Raw genomic sequence first — 16,894 nt, forward strand, 5'->3', positions numbered from 1 at the left:
AACTGCGTAAAACTGCGTAAAACTGTAAAACTGTAAAACTGTGTAAAACTGTAAAACTGCGTAAAACTGTGTAAAACTGTAAAACTGTGTAAAACTGTAAAACAGCGTAAAACTGTGTAAAACTGCGTAAAACTGCGTAAAACTGTAAAACTGTGTAAAACTGTGTAAAACTGTGTAAAACTGCGTAAAACTGTGTAAAACTGTAAAACTGTGTAAAACTGTAAAACTGTGTGAAACTGTAAAACTGTGTAAAACTGTGTGAAACTGTAAAACTGTGTAAAACTGCGTAAAACTGTGTAAAACTGCGTAAAACTGTGTGAAACTGTAAAACTGTGTAAAACTGTGTGAAACTGTAAAACTGTGTAAAACTGCGTAAAACTGCGTAACACTGTGTAAAACTGCGTAAAACTGTGTGAAACTGTAAAACTGTGTGAAACTGTAAAACTGTAAAACTGTAAAACTGTGTAAAACTGTGTGAAACTGTAAAACTGTGTAAAACTGTGTAAAACTGTGTAAAACTGCGTAAAACTGTGTAAAACTGTGTAAAACTGTAAAACTGTGTAAAACTGTGTAAAACTGCGTAAAACTGCGTAAAACTGTGTGAAACTGTAAAACTGTGTAAAACTGTAAAACTGTGTAAAATTGTAAAACTGTGTAAAACTGTGTAAAACTGCGTAAAACTGTGTAAAACTGTGTGAAACTGTAAAACTGTGTAAAATTGTAAAACTGTGTAAAACTGTGTAAAACTGTGTAAAACTGTGTAAAACTGCGTAAAACTGTGTAAAACTGTGTGAAACTGTAAAACTGTGTAAAACTGTGTAAAACTGTGTAAAACTGTGTAAAACTGCGTAAAACTGTGTGAAACTGTAAAACTGTGTGAAACTGTAAAACTGTGTAAAACTGTAAAACTGTGTAAAACTGTGTAAAACTGTAAAACTGTGTAAAACTGTGTAAAACTGTAAAACTGTGTAAAACTGTGTAAAACTGTAAAACTGTGTAAAACTGTAAAACTGTGTGAAACTGTAAGACTGTAAAACCGCGTTGGTACTGAGCGTGCACATTTGTCCCTGTTTAAAATGAGTTACATGATGCGACAAAGTTAAGGTTCACTTAAGGTTAAGAGAAAACTGAGTTTCAGTAAATATTGAGGTTTAGAGGAAGTCGGGGGACAGTCAGGTATAACCCCCCCGATCTTTTCACACTATAAAAACAGACTTTTTTAAGCTGAGACTTTAATATTTTAATGAGCCATTAAGACTTAAATATGTGCAGGACATTTGCTCAGACTTACTGGTACTATTTTACGCTTTTTAAAGAGCTGTGATGTGGTTCTTTGTTCACGTGAGGATCAAACGCAGTGTAATTTGGTAACTGAGCGTCTGTTTGGGTCACTGGATCAGCCAAACTTCAAATCAGGTCAAACTTTCCTTTGTACATTTTCAAAGTGGTCCTGACTTGATGTAACTTCTTTGTATTAGTTACTCTGAACACCTTATTCCTGAAACAACCATTACAGGGAAAAACCCAAACCAGCTGCACAGCAATGAAATCAGCTTACAAGAAAAGGGCTAAAGCTGCGGGCCACAAAGTGTCAGCTCTCGACTCTGGCATGCTTTTGCTGAGCGCTGTCTGTCAAAGTCATGCCGTCACTTTGGATCAGGAAGCCAGTGACAACGGACAGCGACAGCGCCGTTCACCGGCGGTCTGTCAGTCATTCTGATGGCGACAACCTGCACTCACAAGACAGCCTGAAACACACAGATATCCGGCTCTGTCTCACTCTGTCAAAACCTGAAGCTCTCTCAAGACTCTAAAGGCAACCAATCTCCCTCTGCAGTTTTCAAAGTTTAACTTAAATGTATTTTTGCCAGGAGGGAGAAGAGAAATATGACAATTCGATGACAATATCTACGACACAGTGGCCACCACTCTCCTCTAAAGTAAGGGTGGAATAAGCAGGTGTTTGAGCTGGCCTCTGAAAGTCGGGAAACACCAGCAAATTGTCAGAAAAGCCTTCCAGCAGTAGCAAAGATTTCCTGCACGTTAGCAACTGCAACTCCTCTGATCTGGTTAATGCAATATTTCTTTTATGTAGCAAACAATCATTAATGTTCAATCAATGGATCAATGAGTTCTGCAGTGTTTCTTTAGCACAGGTGTTTATGAGAAAGAGGCAGGATGACAGAAAGAGACGCTAACAGACACATCACTCCAAAAATACAGATCGCTATTACCCAGACCGCTGATTAATACACATTAATGCTCGCTCGCTCTCCTATTATTCCGTGGCGTCCTCATCACGTCTCATTTTCATTTCCCTTCTCACTCGTTCTCTCAATTAGTGCTTAATAAGGAGAAAATGAGGGGATCGCTCTGTTGCTTGCAAGGACTCGACTTTTCTAAACAGATCGAGACAAACACTGTGTGTGTGTGTGTGTGTGTGTGTGTGTGTGTGTGTGTGTGTGTGTGTGTGTGTGTGTCTCACACTCACAGTTTAATTAGTGCAGCAGGACACTGACACTGACACCGCGGACTTTTCTTTTACTTTATTACCTCGTCTCCTCGTCCGGTTCTCCGGTCCGGAGACGAGCGTGGTTGACAGGTGTGACACGCAGACGCACGCACCGTAGCTTTGCCTCATTAAACAAACGTAAGGCCAGAATTTTAGTGTTTGTAACGCACCAAAACTCGACAGGAGCAAAGCCTGCCACTCTTATTTAAAACAGGAAAGAAAGATTAACTCGATTTGAACTGTTGCATGAAGCACGCTGTGGAAACGCAGACGAGGTCCACAGACGGTGCTGAGAGGCTACAGAGAAGCTGTTGGAGTATAATAAAAACAGAGATAACATGAGCTCTGCTGTTACGACTGATTGGACAAAAAGGAGAAAAAATGAAGATTTTGCTTCTACAGCTTCTTTAAAACACTGCTCTCTGAGAAGGAAGCATTTTTTATAAAACTGATCGCATGGATCAGCATCATTATCATCATCATCACTCTTCATCAATCAGCCTTAAGAAGGCTGCTCTTAAATTACCTGAACTAACTGAATTCAAGCATTTTTCTTGTGATTTTTCTGTTTGTTCTCCTGTACTCGCTTCATTTGTTTAAAAGTGGAAACATACAGCATGAAGACTGGCAGGAAAAAAGGGGCAATTAAAATATGCTCCGATTAAAAGGAGAAAGATGAGCTCATAAAGAAAGAACAGAATTCATCTGGTTAGCCAGAGAGGAAATGATCGCACATTTAGTAACAACAGTCAGAGAAATAATAACTTACTGTCTTTGAGGTGATTAATACTAAAAACTCCTGAATGTGAGGAAATCGCACAGTTTGCTCAAAACCAACAAAAACCCTGCAGATGCTGTTTCAAAGAATCTGTTTTCATTCTGAAACGACTGCAGTCGTGCACGCCAGCGTTTGCCAAGAAAAAAGCCTGATCAGTCTGATCCACAGCTGTTACTGTGCCGTCTTTTTACACTGGATTGTTGCTTTAGCCAAGTCATTTTGACACAAACAAGCGCATACGCTGCCCAACTCGCTCCCACCTGTTTTCCCATCACACACCTGTCCCACATGCACTTTGTGCAGCGCAGGTGAGCAGTGGAAACCTCACCCATCAGGCAACAGCACTCTAGAGAGACTTAACTAGTAGCACACTTCAAACAAAGTCTGAATGGTTTGTTTTTTCCAGGCAATGTGTAGCCGGAAAAAAGGACCCCGCATCGGGCCTGAAAGCAGTGTGAGCGGACAGCATCCTACTTTGGCTTCGTCCGTGAGCATCGCTGCAGATAAGACCTATCGCTCTCATCTCTCTCCTCGAGATAAGATCTGATACTGTCAGAAACGCCGCGCGACTGCTGCTGGTACGAGAGCACCACGAGCACCTGGTGTGTGATACACCTGTGTTTGGGTTAGTCACACTTCCTGAGGATGTTATTGTGTCTGCCTGGAGGAGCAAACAATTACAGCAGATGACGATGGTTTTATCTTCAAATGCTGGAAAGATACAGATGATTGAGCAGCTTCTCTTCAGTGACCCGCAGACACAAAGGCGAGGTTTTTAAGCGCTGATCGTGATAACTCATCGTGTACAAAGCGCCAAATTCTAAAGAAATCCACGAGGACGACGTATTCTTCAAGGAAGGAAAGCACTTGCTGATGTTCGTCGTTCTTGTTTTAGCGTTCACGCTTTTATAGGTGAAAATAAAGTTTTACATTTCAGTCCATGTAGAAGTAAGAAAACAAGAGACAAATTACAACAGGACAAACAAGCAAAGTGAGAACAACTGCCTTAGAGGTGAGTCGTTGCATCAATCAGCCACTACAGTGCAAACAAAGGTGAGCCGTATATAACGCTGCTGTTTTCTTTTGTGGCAAAAGGGCGAAACAGCTCAGCCTGCAGTGTGAGGCACCCCGGCACAGACGGGCGCCTCTCCCGAATTAGATGCCTTGTTAGGAAAAAGATATAGTGAGCTTTAATACAAGGCTCTGAGCAGAGGGGACAAGCTGGAAAGGCTTTTGCTGTTTTTGTGTGCGACTGGTAAGAAATGTGTCTGCAAACACACATCTCAGTGTGTGTGTCATTTACACTCACTGCCGTGTAGCCGTGGTGAGCGCAGCGCCGTGTGAGCCCCCCGTCAGCAAACACAGGAGAACAAAGAGGCCGGTGGCAGCGCCAGCGGGTGTAGATCTTCTCCGCTGTGTTGTCACTCCGCGAGGTCACACAGGCGCCGCTCACAGTTCACTCTCCTCCACATGACTGATCAGGAGACTGGACTGAACCGGGCAACACGCACCAAGGTCGGCTCAGAAGCAGCTCTAACCCTCAGCTGATGTGATAATGATCCAACATCAGTCTGATTTATTTATTTAATGCAGCAGCAGCTGCCTCGAAGCACTTTATACGGAGCCCGGCGCTAACACGAGCAAACTTAGAAGAGCTGCTTAGTGTTCTTGTTTGATTCCATGGTGAGCATTCAGGGCAATCCTGAAAGGATCTCATAATGTTTCGAGTAAGCAAACACAGATTTCTGGCACTTTGAACTTCCTGTTTCCTTACACGACAATCTTTTTTTTTCTAATAACAATATAATTACGCCTTCTTTTGAAACCTGTTCAAATAAAACTCCTGGGGATTCACAGCTGGCACAATTGCACTGCACATCTGCGTGCGGATCTCATTTTTCAGATGTCGGCGGGATTATTACAGAAGCGCTTTGACAGCGTTATGTAAGATCAGCCTCTGTGAGTCTCAGGATGGCAGCATTTGCATTGAAACAATCCACAGCATGTATCCCATAATCATTCAGCGATTGATTTGTGATTGGGCTAATAGGGTCGTGACCGAGACAATAGGACGTATAAAGAGTCTCTGCTCTCACTCGGCTTCACAGACTCGCAGCCGGCCTGCCGAGCGCTGCCTGTGTGGTCTGCGGGGACAATTAGCACAATCTCCATACTAATGGCAGTTTGTAATGGACACTGCTGAGCCTGCCAGCCGCTGCGTGCACGCCGGTTTCCTTGCATATGCATGTGTGTGTAAGGGAATGTTTGAATATGCGCATATCCTTCCTCCCTGTGTGCAGCTTGGCATCTCCTCAAGACGAGGTACAGATGATGCACTGAGCTTCTGTGCTGATGTATTTTTATGTGCGTGAGTGTAAGTCGCCCGTGTTTTACTGAGGCGAACCTCGTCTCCTCCCCTTTTGCTTGCAGCTCTAACCCTGCTCCACGGCCACTCATTAGCACCATAATAAAGACCTGAGACGACACGTAAAAGGTTATATACTGCTGGACTGCTGCTTTCCTACCAATTATCAGAGCTGTGATTTATGGCTGAGACCCAATGCAGCTCTCTGTGGAGAACTGGGGGAGTGTTTACACCTCTACACAGCGGGGTGAGGGGTCAGTCCTGCTAAACTTTGACCTTTCAGGCAGAGGTGCATAGCAGAGAGTTGGGCAAACAGTTAAGCACCGCTGGAAGCGACTTGATCGATCAGAGGGTCTTTAGGATGCACGTGGAAGTAATCTGTGCCGTTTCCTGTGCAGGAACGTGGTTATATAATTATTTAACCCCCCCACCCCAACTTTCAGTGTGTAAAATCACTCCCTGTTTGCTGAGTTGTTTGAGTTTCCCAACTCGGAGTGTGAAATTTATGCACTACACAACGCCGTCAAGAAATTCCCACACTGGAAGGCAGAGACAGGAGCCCGTGGTGTATAAACCACTTTGCGCTAACAGTCCCACAGTGCATAACGCTGCATTTTATAGCAGGAGAATTTACCATCACACTGGGCAAAATGACAATTATTCATAAAAGTTCAAACTCTCAATTTGTTGCTCACTGGAGTAAACTGCTGGTGTCTCTTATATGGATACGCTGACATTTTCCAGGCCCCTGAAGTCATTTTCCTTTTATTCATTTTTTATTTTGTGAATCACCCCAAAAAATGCGCACTTGTTAATCAACAAAAAGTGCCAATCCTGCTCCCTGAGCCACTGAGTGATGTCAGGAAGTCGTGTATCTGGGAGGTGAAACTACCACGCCTGGCGTGCCTTTCACTTATTGGCTTTTGTCGAGCTCCTCCACAGCTGGGAGACTTGCAACAAGCACAATTGACATGCTGTAATGAGGTCTGTGTGTGTCACTGGCAGACAAGCGCTTACACACACACACGTATAGTTTCCATCATATATATGTGTTGGTTGCTGGCTGTTATCCAAGCATGCAGGATTGGTGGGGTCTTGCTGTCTGTCTCCTCAGCGGCATGTGTTTAACCCCAGAATTTGGCCTTCATGCCCTCCCTATCTGCCTCGCTGATTTGTTAAGCTCCAGGGACAGGACGAAGGACGTGTGTGTGTGTGTGTGTGTGTGTGTGTGTGTGTGTGTGCTACTTCTTACCAACACGGATTCAATCTAGCGAAACAGCATCTTTACCCCGAGCGTTTCCTATGCGCACACACACGTACGAAGGCTTTGATGTGAGATCACAGGCAGCAGGTCGATCAGCTGCACGTATAGAAAAGCAGAAACGGAGCAAAGAAAAGATGGAAAGAAGGCGTTCGTTTCAACGAGGAGGCTGTGTTAACGACCTCTGAGCCCCGCGCTCGTTACAACTCGCGCTCTTTACCTCGATGTCTCACACTCGAGCCTTCCACTCTGCAGCCACACCAGCTCGTGTGGGACGATCACGGCAGGAGACGGAGGCAGAGGCATCAACTACAAGATGTGTTATGACTCATGTTCTGTTGACCGTCTAACAGGTGCTGATGGTCACTGCAAAAAAAGACCCCCTCCTCCCCCCTCCTCCCCCCTGCTACTGTAAAATCTGCTTCCAGACCCACAGAAGTCTCGTCTGTCTGTGACGAGCAGTGTGGTCCACAGCCTCCTGAAGACACTGGCATGTGTAGAGAACGCCTACACACACACACAAATGCTGCACACTCCATTCGCACATGCACAAACATATATGGGACCACACAGCGCACTTCTACACCAAGACAAGCTCCCTGCTTCCAGCCTTCATACGACGGAGAGAAGGAGGTAGAACAAAAAAAGCTGAGAAGACTTTCCCCTCCTGCCAGGATGAAAGCCTCCTTTAGTTGGGAGAACATTAGGAGGACAAACCACCATCACAACAGGAGGGGGAACAGCCAACCACGACGTGCTCTCACATCAAACGCAGCCACCATTAATATTGTAATGCTTCCTCCCCGAGCGCCGAAAACTAGGAACAAGACTGCAGTGTGGTCAGCTTACACCATGCAACTTTAAACAGACTCAGCATCGCCTCTCTGTGTGTGAAGCTGCCCGGTGACATTTCAGATCCTTTTTTATTTTCAGTCGGGAGAAAATGATGCTACACTTTTTTTCTACACCGTACTTTCCAATAAATGTGGTCTTATTTCCTTTAGTTCTTCATTTCCTGCCTCCTATTTTTACAAAACGTCACTTTTTGCAATGAACTTTTCTCACAGCACAGAAAAACAAAATCATAGCAAAGAACAAACCCTGCCCTGACGCATAAGGTTAGCGTGACTGTTGATGCATGCAGTCCATATGCTAGTCTGCCAGATAAGGAGTGTACACATAGGGAATTATAGCAGGTACTATATGTGTATGCATGAGCATTGAGTGGCTGCTATTGATCTCCTGTGGTCTGCTGGGGGATGTAAACACTGCGTCTTTCAACGAGAAGCTCAGCTCGATATGAACAGCCTTCAACGACAGCTGCACACAAAACACGGCAGGCGAGTCCTTCTTATCAAATCAGCAGAAACAACTGCAGTACGAGAGAGGCAGAGGTGTGAACGTGTAAGACAAGTTACAAGCACAATAAGTACATTTTTTAAAATGTGCGTTCGTGGTGGCTGCAGAAGCTGACAATATTCATATTTTCATGACCGAAGCAACACCAGCAGTCCTTAATTCACTTCCTAAGAAATGATAAATAAACTCATGTTCACCCAAACTCGCAGCAGCTTCGTTTGGAATGAGCTCAAACCCATCATGTGCCACGCGCCACGTCTAAGGCGAATATCGATTCTGCTCGAGCCGCACGGCGTGCCAACAACCCGTGAGTAACCAACCGTGGAGGACACTTGCACACTGAGCGCATCTGGTGGAGACTCCTCCGAGTGTGTCATGCTTAAATGTTTCCCCGCTGATACCTTCCCGCGGGACGTCGTTTCACGCAGGTGAGACTCTCGGAGCCTTCTCTTCCGAGTGAGGGTAACGCCTCCAGCGGCTCATTCAAAGGCCGAGTGTGGCCCTTCTTGCGTGCAGGCTCGGCACTCGCTCAGGAGATCGTTTAGGCTTTCATTCATCATTTTTTCCAACCTGACACAAGTAAACATGCAGTATAAAGTACAGTCACGTTTTGGAGAGGCCGTTTGTGAAATACACCAAACAGTGCTAAAGATTTACAACTGACAAGGACGTTTTTTATTTACCAAAGAAAAGTTCAATTAAAAGTTTTGTTATCTGCTGTTTTTAATATTCTGTTTGCCTTCGCATGATTTCTGCAGGTGAAGGTGTTCTGGCAGCTGAATCCGCCGTTTAAGTGCTGCATCACAACACTAGTGCTCTCAAACATCTGGCTCCCATTATCACAGCTGTCACTTAGCTTTGCCACCACTGTGAGACGCACACACATGCACGTACGCACACACATGCACGTACGCACACACATGCACGTACGCACACGCAGCATCTGGCCCTGGCATGTTTTTTGCCACTCTACTCCTCCGGTTTCCCAAACTCGTGTTTCTGGTAAAGGAGCATTTTAGTTCCAGCTCAGTCCTGCAGTGGGAAGCGTCTCCCTGAGGAAAATAAGCACGACTCGCTCCAGTGAAGACATCTGCCCTTTGAAAGCGAGCGTGGCTGTTTGAACAGCTGTCAGTGCACACCGTGCATCTCAGACCTTCCCTGATAAAACGGCGGCGAGCCTGGGAGGGGAAATTGACACGAGGAAGACACTAAATGGACAGAAAAGGTGGCCGATGGCAATGACAGGCGACGCAGGTGGGGAGAGGTACGGTGTACCCGCTTGCTTGTCTGGACTGACAAAGAAACATGAGAGGAAACAAAACGCGTGGTCACCTGTGCGCACTGCTGGAGACAAAAACTCCTGCAGATCTTTCTGCTGATGGAAAACACCGAGGAGGAAGCTCACACAGGGAAAAGCCATTAGTTACTGTGCGTTCCGACAATGTAAATGTTTTGTATGTTTACAGGACCCGGTTTAAATATTCAGGTGTGCTGCGGAGCCACAGAGGGTCTCAGTACAAAGGGCCGAAAATGTTAAATGAAGATTTAAAAAGAAGCAAAACTCTGCACTGATGAAAAAACTAAAGGTAGGATTTTATGGTCTGCTTCGTACTTCCGCGAGAGCGCCTGCTGCCGCTGTGTGCGAGCAGCAGGCGCTCTCGCACCCAAAGAAGATTTCAAGCTTAACACTTAAGACTTTTGGTCCTGAAGTGACTGTCTGTTACCCAGTCAAGAGGAACAAGTGTATGTCAGACTTAGGAAAGTGCTGGGAGCTCAATTGCATTAAGGCTCTTAGTTTGCCCGAGCTGCAATCTAATTGGATAAAGCTGGAAAAGCAGCTTCCAATGTGCATGAATCCATTTTTCCTTTGGCACAGAGATGCTCCCCATGTTCCAGTCGACCCCGTCTTTTGTCCTTGTCAACATTCCCCAAATGAGATTCCCAAAATCAGGAGGTAAGCGCGCACGCACGAGCGCGCCGAGCAAACACTGTCAGGCAGACACACCTCTCACACCAGCGCGCCGGCTGGCATCTCGTCTTTCCCTGTCCTTATTAAAATTCCATATTGAGATTCCTCGCTGCCACTCCGCCTCCCTGGCCCTGTCACTCAGCTACCAGCCGACGACAAAATCAGCAAGTTTGCACAAAGACGAGCACATATGCATAGAGACACACACACGGCGCACAATCCAAACTTTTCTTAAGACGACTCGTCCCTGCTGCCGCCCTTTATGTGTGGGATGAAAGTTTCCTTTAGGTGAAATGTACGAGAGCGCGTATCTCCCCCCCCCGCCTTTGCCCCCTCTCCATCTCACCCCCACCCCCAGCTCCCTCTCATTGTCATTATTTTCGATGGTGTCCCCCTCTGATCTGCTGAGCCTTTGGGTGCTCTCTCCTCTCTCTCCTCCCTGGTCCCTTTCATCTGTCAGGCGCTCCCCTTTGGCGACCGCCACTGAGGGGGTTTGATTTCCCATCATGCCTAGCATCGCCTCCCCGACTCTGGCTCCTTCACTCCCTCCCCGCTGCCTCTGAGGCGAGTGTTGTGCCCCCGCGTCGTTGGGCAATTATCCCTGGGAGTAATGAGGAGCGTCTCTCCCTCTGCGGTACGCTGACTGACACCTCTCCCACTCATTTGTCAACAAATCAGACGGCTGGTGTGGGCGGCCATATTGAGCTGAGGGTTGTCGTAGGGAAGCTCAGGCTGAGGCGCATCGCCACGTCTCCCTCTCTCTTTTTCTGTATCCTCCTCCATCCCTTCCTCTCTATCTCTGCCACCTCGTTATCTCTGACAGGGTGTCATTCGTTCCAACTCTCACTCCTCCCGTGTTAACCCTCCACACGCTCCCATGTATTTGTGTTCCTCAGCCACCAAGAGAAATCTGACTTCCAACAGCCCTAATGGTCATATGTGGCTAATGATCACTGAGCTGAATAAGTGACAGCGTTCAATTTATTTGTGTGGAAGCCGCTCACAGCCTGCCTCTGTAAACACTTTGCCCGACTACATGCTGACGACTAAAGTGCAGAAGGGGGAAATGTTTTCAGATATGCCTTTACTCACAAAAGCTCCTTTCAATTTGTCACCTTTAGTGGATGCAGCTGCAGAGGATATGTTACCCTCATTGGCCCTGTCATGTCAGGGGCGAGCAAAGCCTTTGATGTGCTGGTTAAACGCTGCATACTTTAAAGAAGCCCGATGAGTGACTGCGCTTTCTCTTTAGATACGAGCTGGGAGAATTGTGCAAACATAACAGCGCGTCGTGTGCGTCTCACTCACTGTGCTCTTTGCGCTCCTCGGGGCTCGATGAAGCCTCTCCATCAGACAGCAGGCCGGACATGGAGAACAGCTTCCTCCCCGACTCCTCCCCAGCTTTGAGGGAGCCTCCGAGGGAGCCAAAGTCAAACTCCTTCCCCTCCACCTCTGGAAAGCAGCTTTTCAGCCTCTTGGCGGGGGTGAAAGCAGACTGGTAACCCCCGGACTCCCTCTCATCTTGAGGCGAGGAGAAAGGCCGGAAGGCGCCCACACCGCTGTGGTTGAGCATGCCCAGGGTGGAGCAGTCCAGGTTTGGTGGGGTGAACTGTGGGTGCAGGTGGAGCAGGGAGGCCGGGAAGTCTCGGGACGAAAAGGTGCCTGACATGGGGCCCTGGCGCTGATACATGGAGGTAAACGTGTAGGAGGCTGAAGGGAAGGGGAGGTGGAGGTCCTTCTCCACAGAGACGGGGACGCCGAAGGGCCTCGGCGCTTGGCAGGGGACAGAGGCGTCTCGGCCAGACTCTGCAGTGGAAGCTAGGACCATCAGGGCAGGGGACGCCAGTGGAGCCGGTAGGTAGGAGGGGCTGTCCATCTTGAAGGGGCGGTGGAGGTCCATTCACCTCCTTTATGCTGGTTCTGAGAAGACGAGGAGACAAACGAGAGGAGAGAGAAAAGTGTTTGGATGAGACACAAGAAGAAATGATTCTCAGTGACTGTTGTTAGGCAGACAGGAAATTATTTCATTTTGTCAAATTTACAGGAAATTGTTTGATGTCCTCTTTAACGACAAGATCTTGATTTCTTCATTTTGTGAAATACACCCAGCTGCTTTTGTGAGGCATTTTTACAATTACAGGTTTCGACTAATTTCAGCAGAAAAATGGGTTTGAGGAGGCCTACTGCGCCTGTAAATAATTACGACGGGAATAAATTGCCAATAAAACACACACGTAGCTGGAGCCTGCAAAGGATCGTTTTGATAGCGAAGTCTAAGCGATTAAATTGGGGAAATCATGCAAACGCATTTGGGAAAGACGACGATTCTTTTTTTCTCCTTCTTCTTTCAGACTTGAAAAGAGAATAAATCAAGACAAATGTGTCCGGTAAAATTAAATTCTAGGAATATTTTTGTTGTTGTTTTTATTCTTTTTTGTTCTAAGGCACAAAAGTAATCTGTGCTGACGCGCAAAAGACTGATCCGCTTTAGTTATTGAGAAGTTTGAAAAAGTGCGCTTCATATGAAATGATGAGAGGCCTCAAACAGGGAAAAGGGTTTGGGCCCACACAACCACTTTTTTTTTCTTACATCAGAAGCAAAACTATTCAGGAAATTTACCAAAAACAAAATAAAAGTTGGGACTCTTAAGAGGGACAAAAACGACTTAATTTTTTTAAAACAAAAAAAGCCCCTAAATGAACAAACTGGCAAAATACAGACGAAACGTTGCAAATTACTGACAGTTTTTCAGCGCCTCGAACTTTCTGCTCGCGTCCAAGAGCGCAAATGCGACCCCGGTTTATCCCAGGAATTAGCCTCCCACCGTTTTTCCAAGTCTTTCCACGAGTGTGTTATAAAAGTGGGGGCTTTTTTCTCAGTAAGCTCACAAGTTCCCTAACTTTAGGAAAACACACGCAACAAAACCTCACACCAGAACACATGGCAATCAAAAAGCCAATTAAACCAATTAAACCAAATGAAGGCGTAATCACTGGAATTATCGCGAAGCATCAGTCGGCACTTACCGTGATGAAGTCTCGAAGCGAGATTTATTTCGCCGCCAACTCTCTCTCTTTCTCACTTTGCCTTTCTTCCAAGTTACAGTTAATTTCAAGGACGCGGCACTTTCTCCCGGTTACGCAGGAATGAGAGAGGGAAAAAGACCTGCAGCTGCGGGCAGCGTCGGCTTTTTCGGTCCTCCTCCAGATGTTGTGAGTGTTTACGAGTTAAGGCTGAGATGAGGCGCGTAGCTGCTGTGTTCCTGCGCAGGATCGAGGCATCAGTGAGTGGACTGGCTGCGGGTCGGTCTGTCTCTGTTGGTCTGTGCGCTCTGTGTGACAATCCCCCCTCCACCCCTCTCTTTCCACTTTACCCTGCCCTCTTTCTCTGTAGCCTCGTCCCCCCCACCCCTCTCTCCTCCGCGCTCTCCCCCTGAGACACGCCGCGTGCGATGGACACATTCAATTTCTCGTCCTCGTTTAAGGTGAGTTACAGTGAAATTGAGTCAAAAGAAAAATGCACTTATCAGCTGCCCACAGAGTAGGGGTGGGTGTGGATAAGAAGAGAACTTGAGGGATTAAAAGTGTCAGATTATATCTGCGAATATAGAATCAAACGTGGTAACTTTCACTGAAAACTCGTGAATATCCGGTTATTGTCACCTGCGCTTCTTAACTCGCAGAGTCGAATCCACCACATCAGTCTGAGTTTATGAAGGACATGCATGCACCAAAATTAAACCTTTCAGCTGCTTTCAGTGCATTAGTGCTATATACTAAGTTCACCAACTCATCGCTTTCTGTGCGCCCGCGCACGCGCGAGCGAGCGCGTGTGGCGCCGCTGCTTTGAATGGCAGGTAAATGAGTTATCTGCTCCTCCGTGGCTCACTGAGCATGTACAGTCGCCAGCCTGTGTGATTGACACTTGGGAATATTCCCTTTTGATGAGACACAGTGCAAACCAATGGTATTATTTGTCACAGATAATCTGCTTTCAAGTCCAACACATTACGCGCGGCGTAATATCTACATTATTCATATCTGATTTCCAGCACATTGTCAGAAAGAACAGCTCAGAGCGCCACAAATCAGCCCAAATCACTCTTAATTTGTTTTTATCGGTATTGGTATTGCTTAAAGACTTTTTGAAATAATGTAATTGAAATAATTCCTTATTCCCTCGAGCCAATCCAGAGGCTTTACACTGCTAATCTAATGTGACACGCAATTTCCGTCTCTCAGACGATTGCTTCCCCTCAGGTCCCTGTCTTTAATGAACAGCCATTTGGCTGTGAGCCTGTGTGCCTGCATTTGTACGTGTGTGTGTAATCAGAGAGCGAGACACAGTCCTGAGATAGGAAATGAGTGAAATGGGAATATCCCGGCCAAGAAGACACAAGGAAGAGGGTTGTGGGGAAACATAGCTTGAGATCAGTGGCTTCGCTGTACTAAATCAGCCTGAAAACACACCACATAATTGAGATGTAAAAATAAACACTGACTCTCTCGATGGCATTAGCCAAGAGTGAAGAGGGCCACCGTTTAGCCTGGACAGTTCAGCTGTCTCCCGCATCCTTAAAATGCTCCCAGAGATGAAGCTTGCCATGTGCACCACTTCCTTTCACACCCAGCCGCTGGTGGAGAGGTGGAGGGCCAGACAGCAGATGCAGACCTTTAAAGGGACACGTAAACCAGACCGACTCTGTCGCCGTGTTGCCCTCGGACCAGTACGGGAGCGTGCAACACATGTGTCCCTCGTGACAAAGCAAGGTCACTGCTCCGCTTAGAGAGCTCCCTCTCATTCAGTCCTTGTTGTTTTGAGGTCACACATACCGTCACACACCCGCACACGCCAGGGGTAAAGGCGAGGATTAAACGCAGAGGATTCCCAAACTGAATGACCTCCATTTAATTGCAAATGTGTAATCAAAAGTCACCTTTTTTGGAAACCCCTCCTCTGTTGTTTGGCTAAGAAACACCAAAAATATCCTAATTTGCCAACTGATCAGTGAACACCCGCTCCCCACGAGTGGCTGCATTGACATTACGATTATTATATCTTCCCCGTTCCTCCAATTTGCCCCGTGTGCTAGTAGCCGTGGGGGGTGCGCAGTGGATGATGGGTGTGTGTCCTGCAGGCCCAGTGAAGTGTTAATGATGTCCCCGCTGCCTCAGCCAGGTTACGGCACAGGGACCGTTAGCCGCCCAGGGTAACTGCACGGCTCCCAGAATAAATTGCCACCCGAAGCCACGCAGGCTGGTCAGCCAGCCAATTACAGGCCTGCCCGCTCAGCTGAGGATGATGGGATGCGATGTTAATTGTAAGCTTTCATTTTCTGGCAGGAGGTGAGTCACTTGGCTGTCTTCTTGACTGCCGTACACACGCAGAGCATAACATCTTAATGCACGCAGTTTATGCTTAGAGTGTGTGTGTGTGTGTGTGTGTGTGTGTGTGTGTGTGTGTGTGTGTGTGTGTGTGTGTGTGGTCTGGTTTATGTGGTCATATTCATCTGCCCCATCTCGCTCCGTTTTTTTCTTCCTTTAAAAGAAAATTGAGTTTTGAATCATTTACAAGCAGTTTTAATGGTATTTAAATGTTACAGCTTAGTTTCTGTGGTCTTCAGTGTAATTCCCAGCAAGTAAGAGATGAGATGAGGGGAATTAAATCAACATGATGAGAGTTCTTCACTTCTTTTATTAGGATGCCAGAGGTCATCTGTAGAGTCTTTTAACTTTCTCAATTGGAGTAGTGAACAGTAAATCGTCAAGTTTTATTTTTTTTACTCTGCCTTTCATATCAGTTGTTGTTGCTTTTTTTCTGGGGCACTGGATAAACTAAGTTACTGCTGTAATCATTCCCACAGACCAATTAGAGATAATTACTTTTTGCTGTGAGACTCACAATGTCCAATTACAGCAAAATGGCTTCAAAATTCATACAATGTTGCCAAATTAAAAGCAAAATGATATAAAAACGGGCCGAATGATTATTGTTTTGTTTTGGTGGGTGTACCTGCTGGTGAAGTTAAAGGAGAGCCGGGCACAATTCAAAGTCTCACCGACGGTGACGGGAAGAGCCCCGGCGGCATCAGCAGTGAAGATGAAGAGCGCTCAGTTCTCTGGAGTCAGTCGGGTAGTAGTTGTGCAGCCGAGTGCCACACTCTTCTCAGTATATCAACATAGAGACTGTCTGGTAGCAGTGCTATGGAGAGAGAGGTTAGCTACTATATTAACATACAGAGAGACAGCGCCAGAGCAGAGCAGTCTGCCAAAGACTCAGCAGTGGAAGTGAGACACAGAGAGGCCATCGACCAGACAGCTGCAAGATGGAGTGGAAGAGAACGTGTGAGAGATGAGCTGTCGAACATGTGACGGGTCCCCAAAGCAGCGTGTGAGCGTGAATGTGAGCAAGAATACAGAGAGGTGCATTATGGTCTCAATCATTGATCGCTTCCTCCCGAGGGGGCGGGCGTCTGCCCTCCGCCACACGTGTAAACACACTCGGCTGTGTGTGTTCACATTCACAGCACACTGTTGTGTTTCCTCAACTTTTGTCGCTACTCTGCCGCCAAATGTGTGACGGTTTAAGAATCCCACAACTTCTTCAGCACTTTCAGGAATGTGTCTCAGACACATGACGGCTTTTACTC

The 16,894-nt window shown here is 46.5% G+C and overlaps 1 protein-coding gene across 3 annotated transcripts in view; it reads right to left on the bottom strand.

The window, feature by feature from the left end:
* The window catches only part of rnf220b (ring finger protein 220b), a 28,207-nt gene extending 14,651 nt beyond the window's left edge, over nt 1-13,556 (bottom strand). For all 3 annotated transcript variants that reach the window (XM_085265595.1, XM_085265594.1, XM_085265593.1), the window contains exons 1-2: nt 13,272-13,556; nt 11,553-12,164 (exon numbers count right to left, since the gene is read on the bottom strand). In XM_085265595.1, the coding sequence (XP_085121721.1) occupies nt 11,553-12,144 (592 nt within the window). In that variant the 5' untranslated portion in view covers nt 12,145-12,164; nt 13,272-13,556. The remainder of the gene's footprint in view (nt 1-11,552; nt 12,165-13,271) is intronic.
* Nucleotides 13,557-16,894: the final 3,338 nt, after the last annotated feature.

Source organism: Mchenga conophoros, linkage group LG23, assembly GCF_057382185.1.
Source record: "Mchenga conophoros isolate Kocher_MC1m ecotype Shallow Benthic linkage group LG23, M_conophoros_male_GT1.1, whole genome shotgun sequence".
Taxonomy (NCBI): Eukaryota; Metazoa; Chordata; class Actinopteri; order Cichliformes; family Cichlidae; genus Mchenga; species Mchenga conophoros.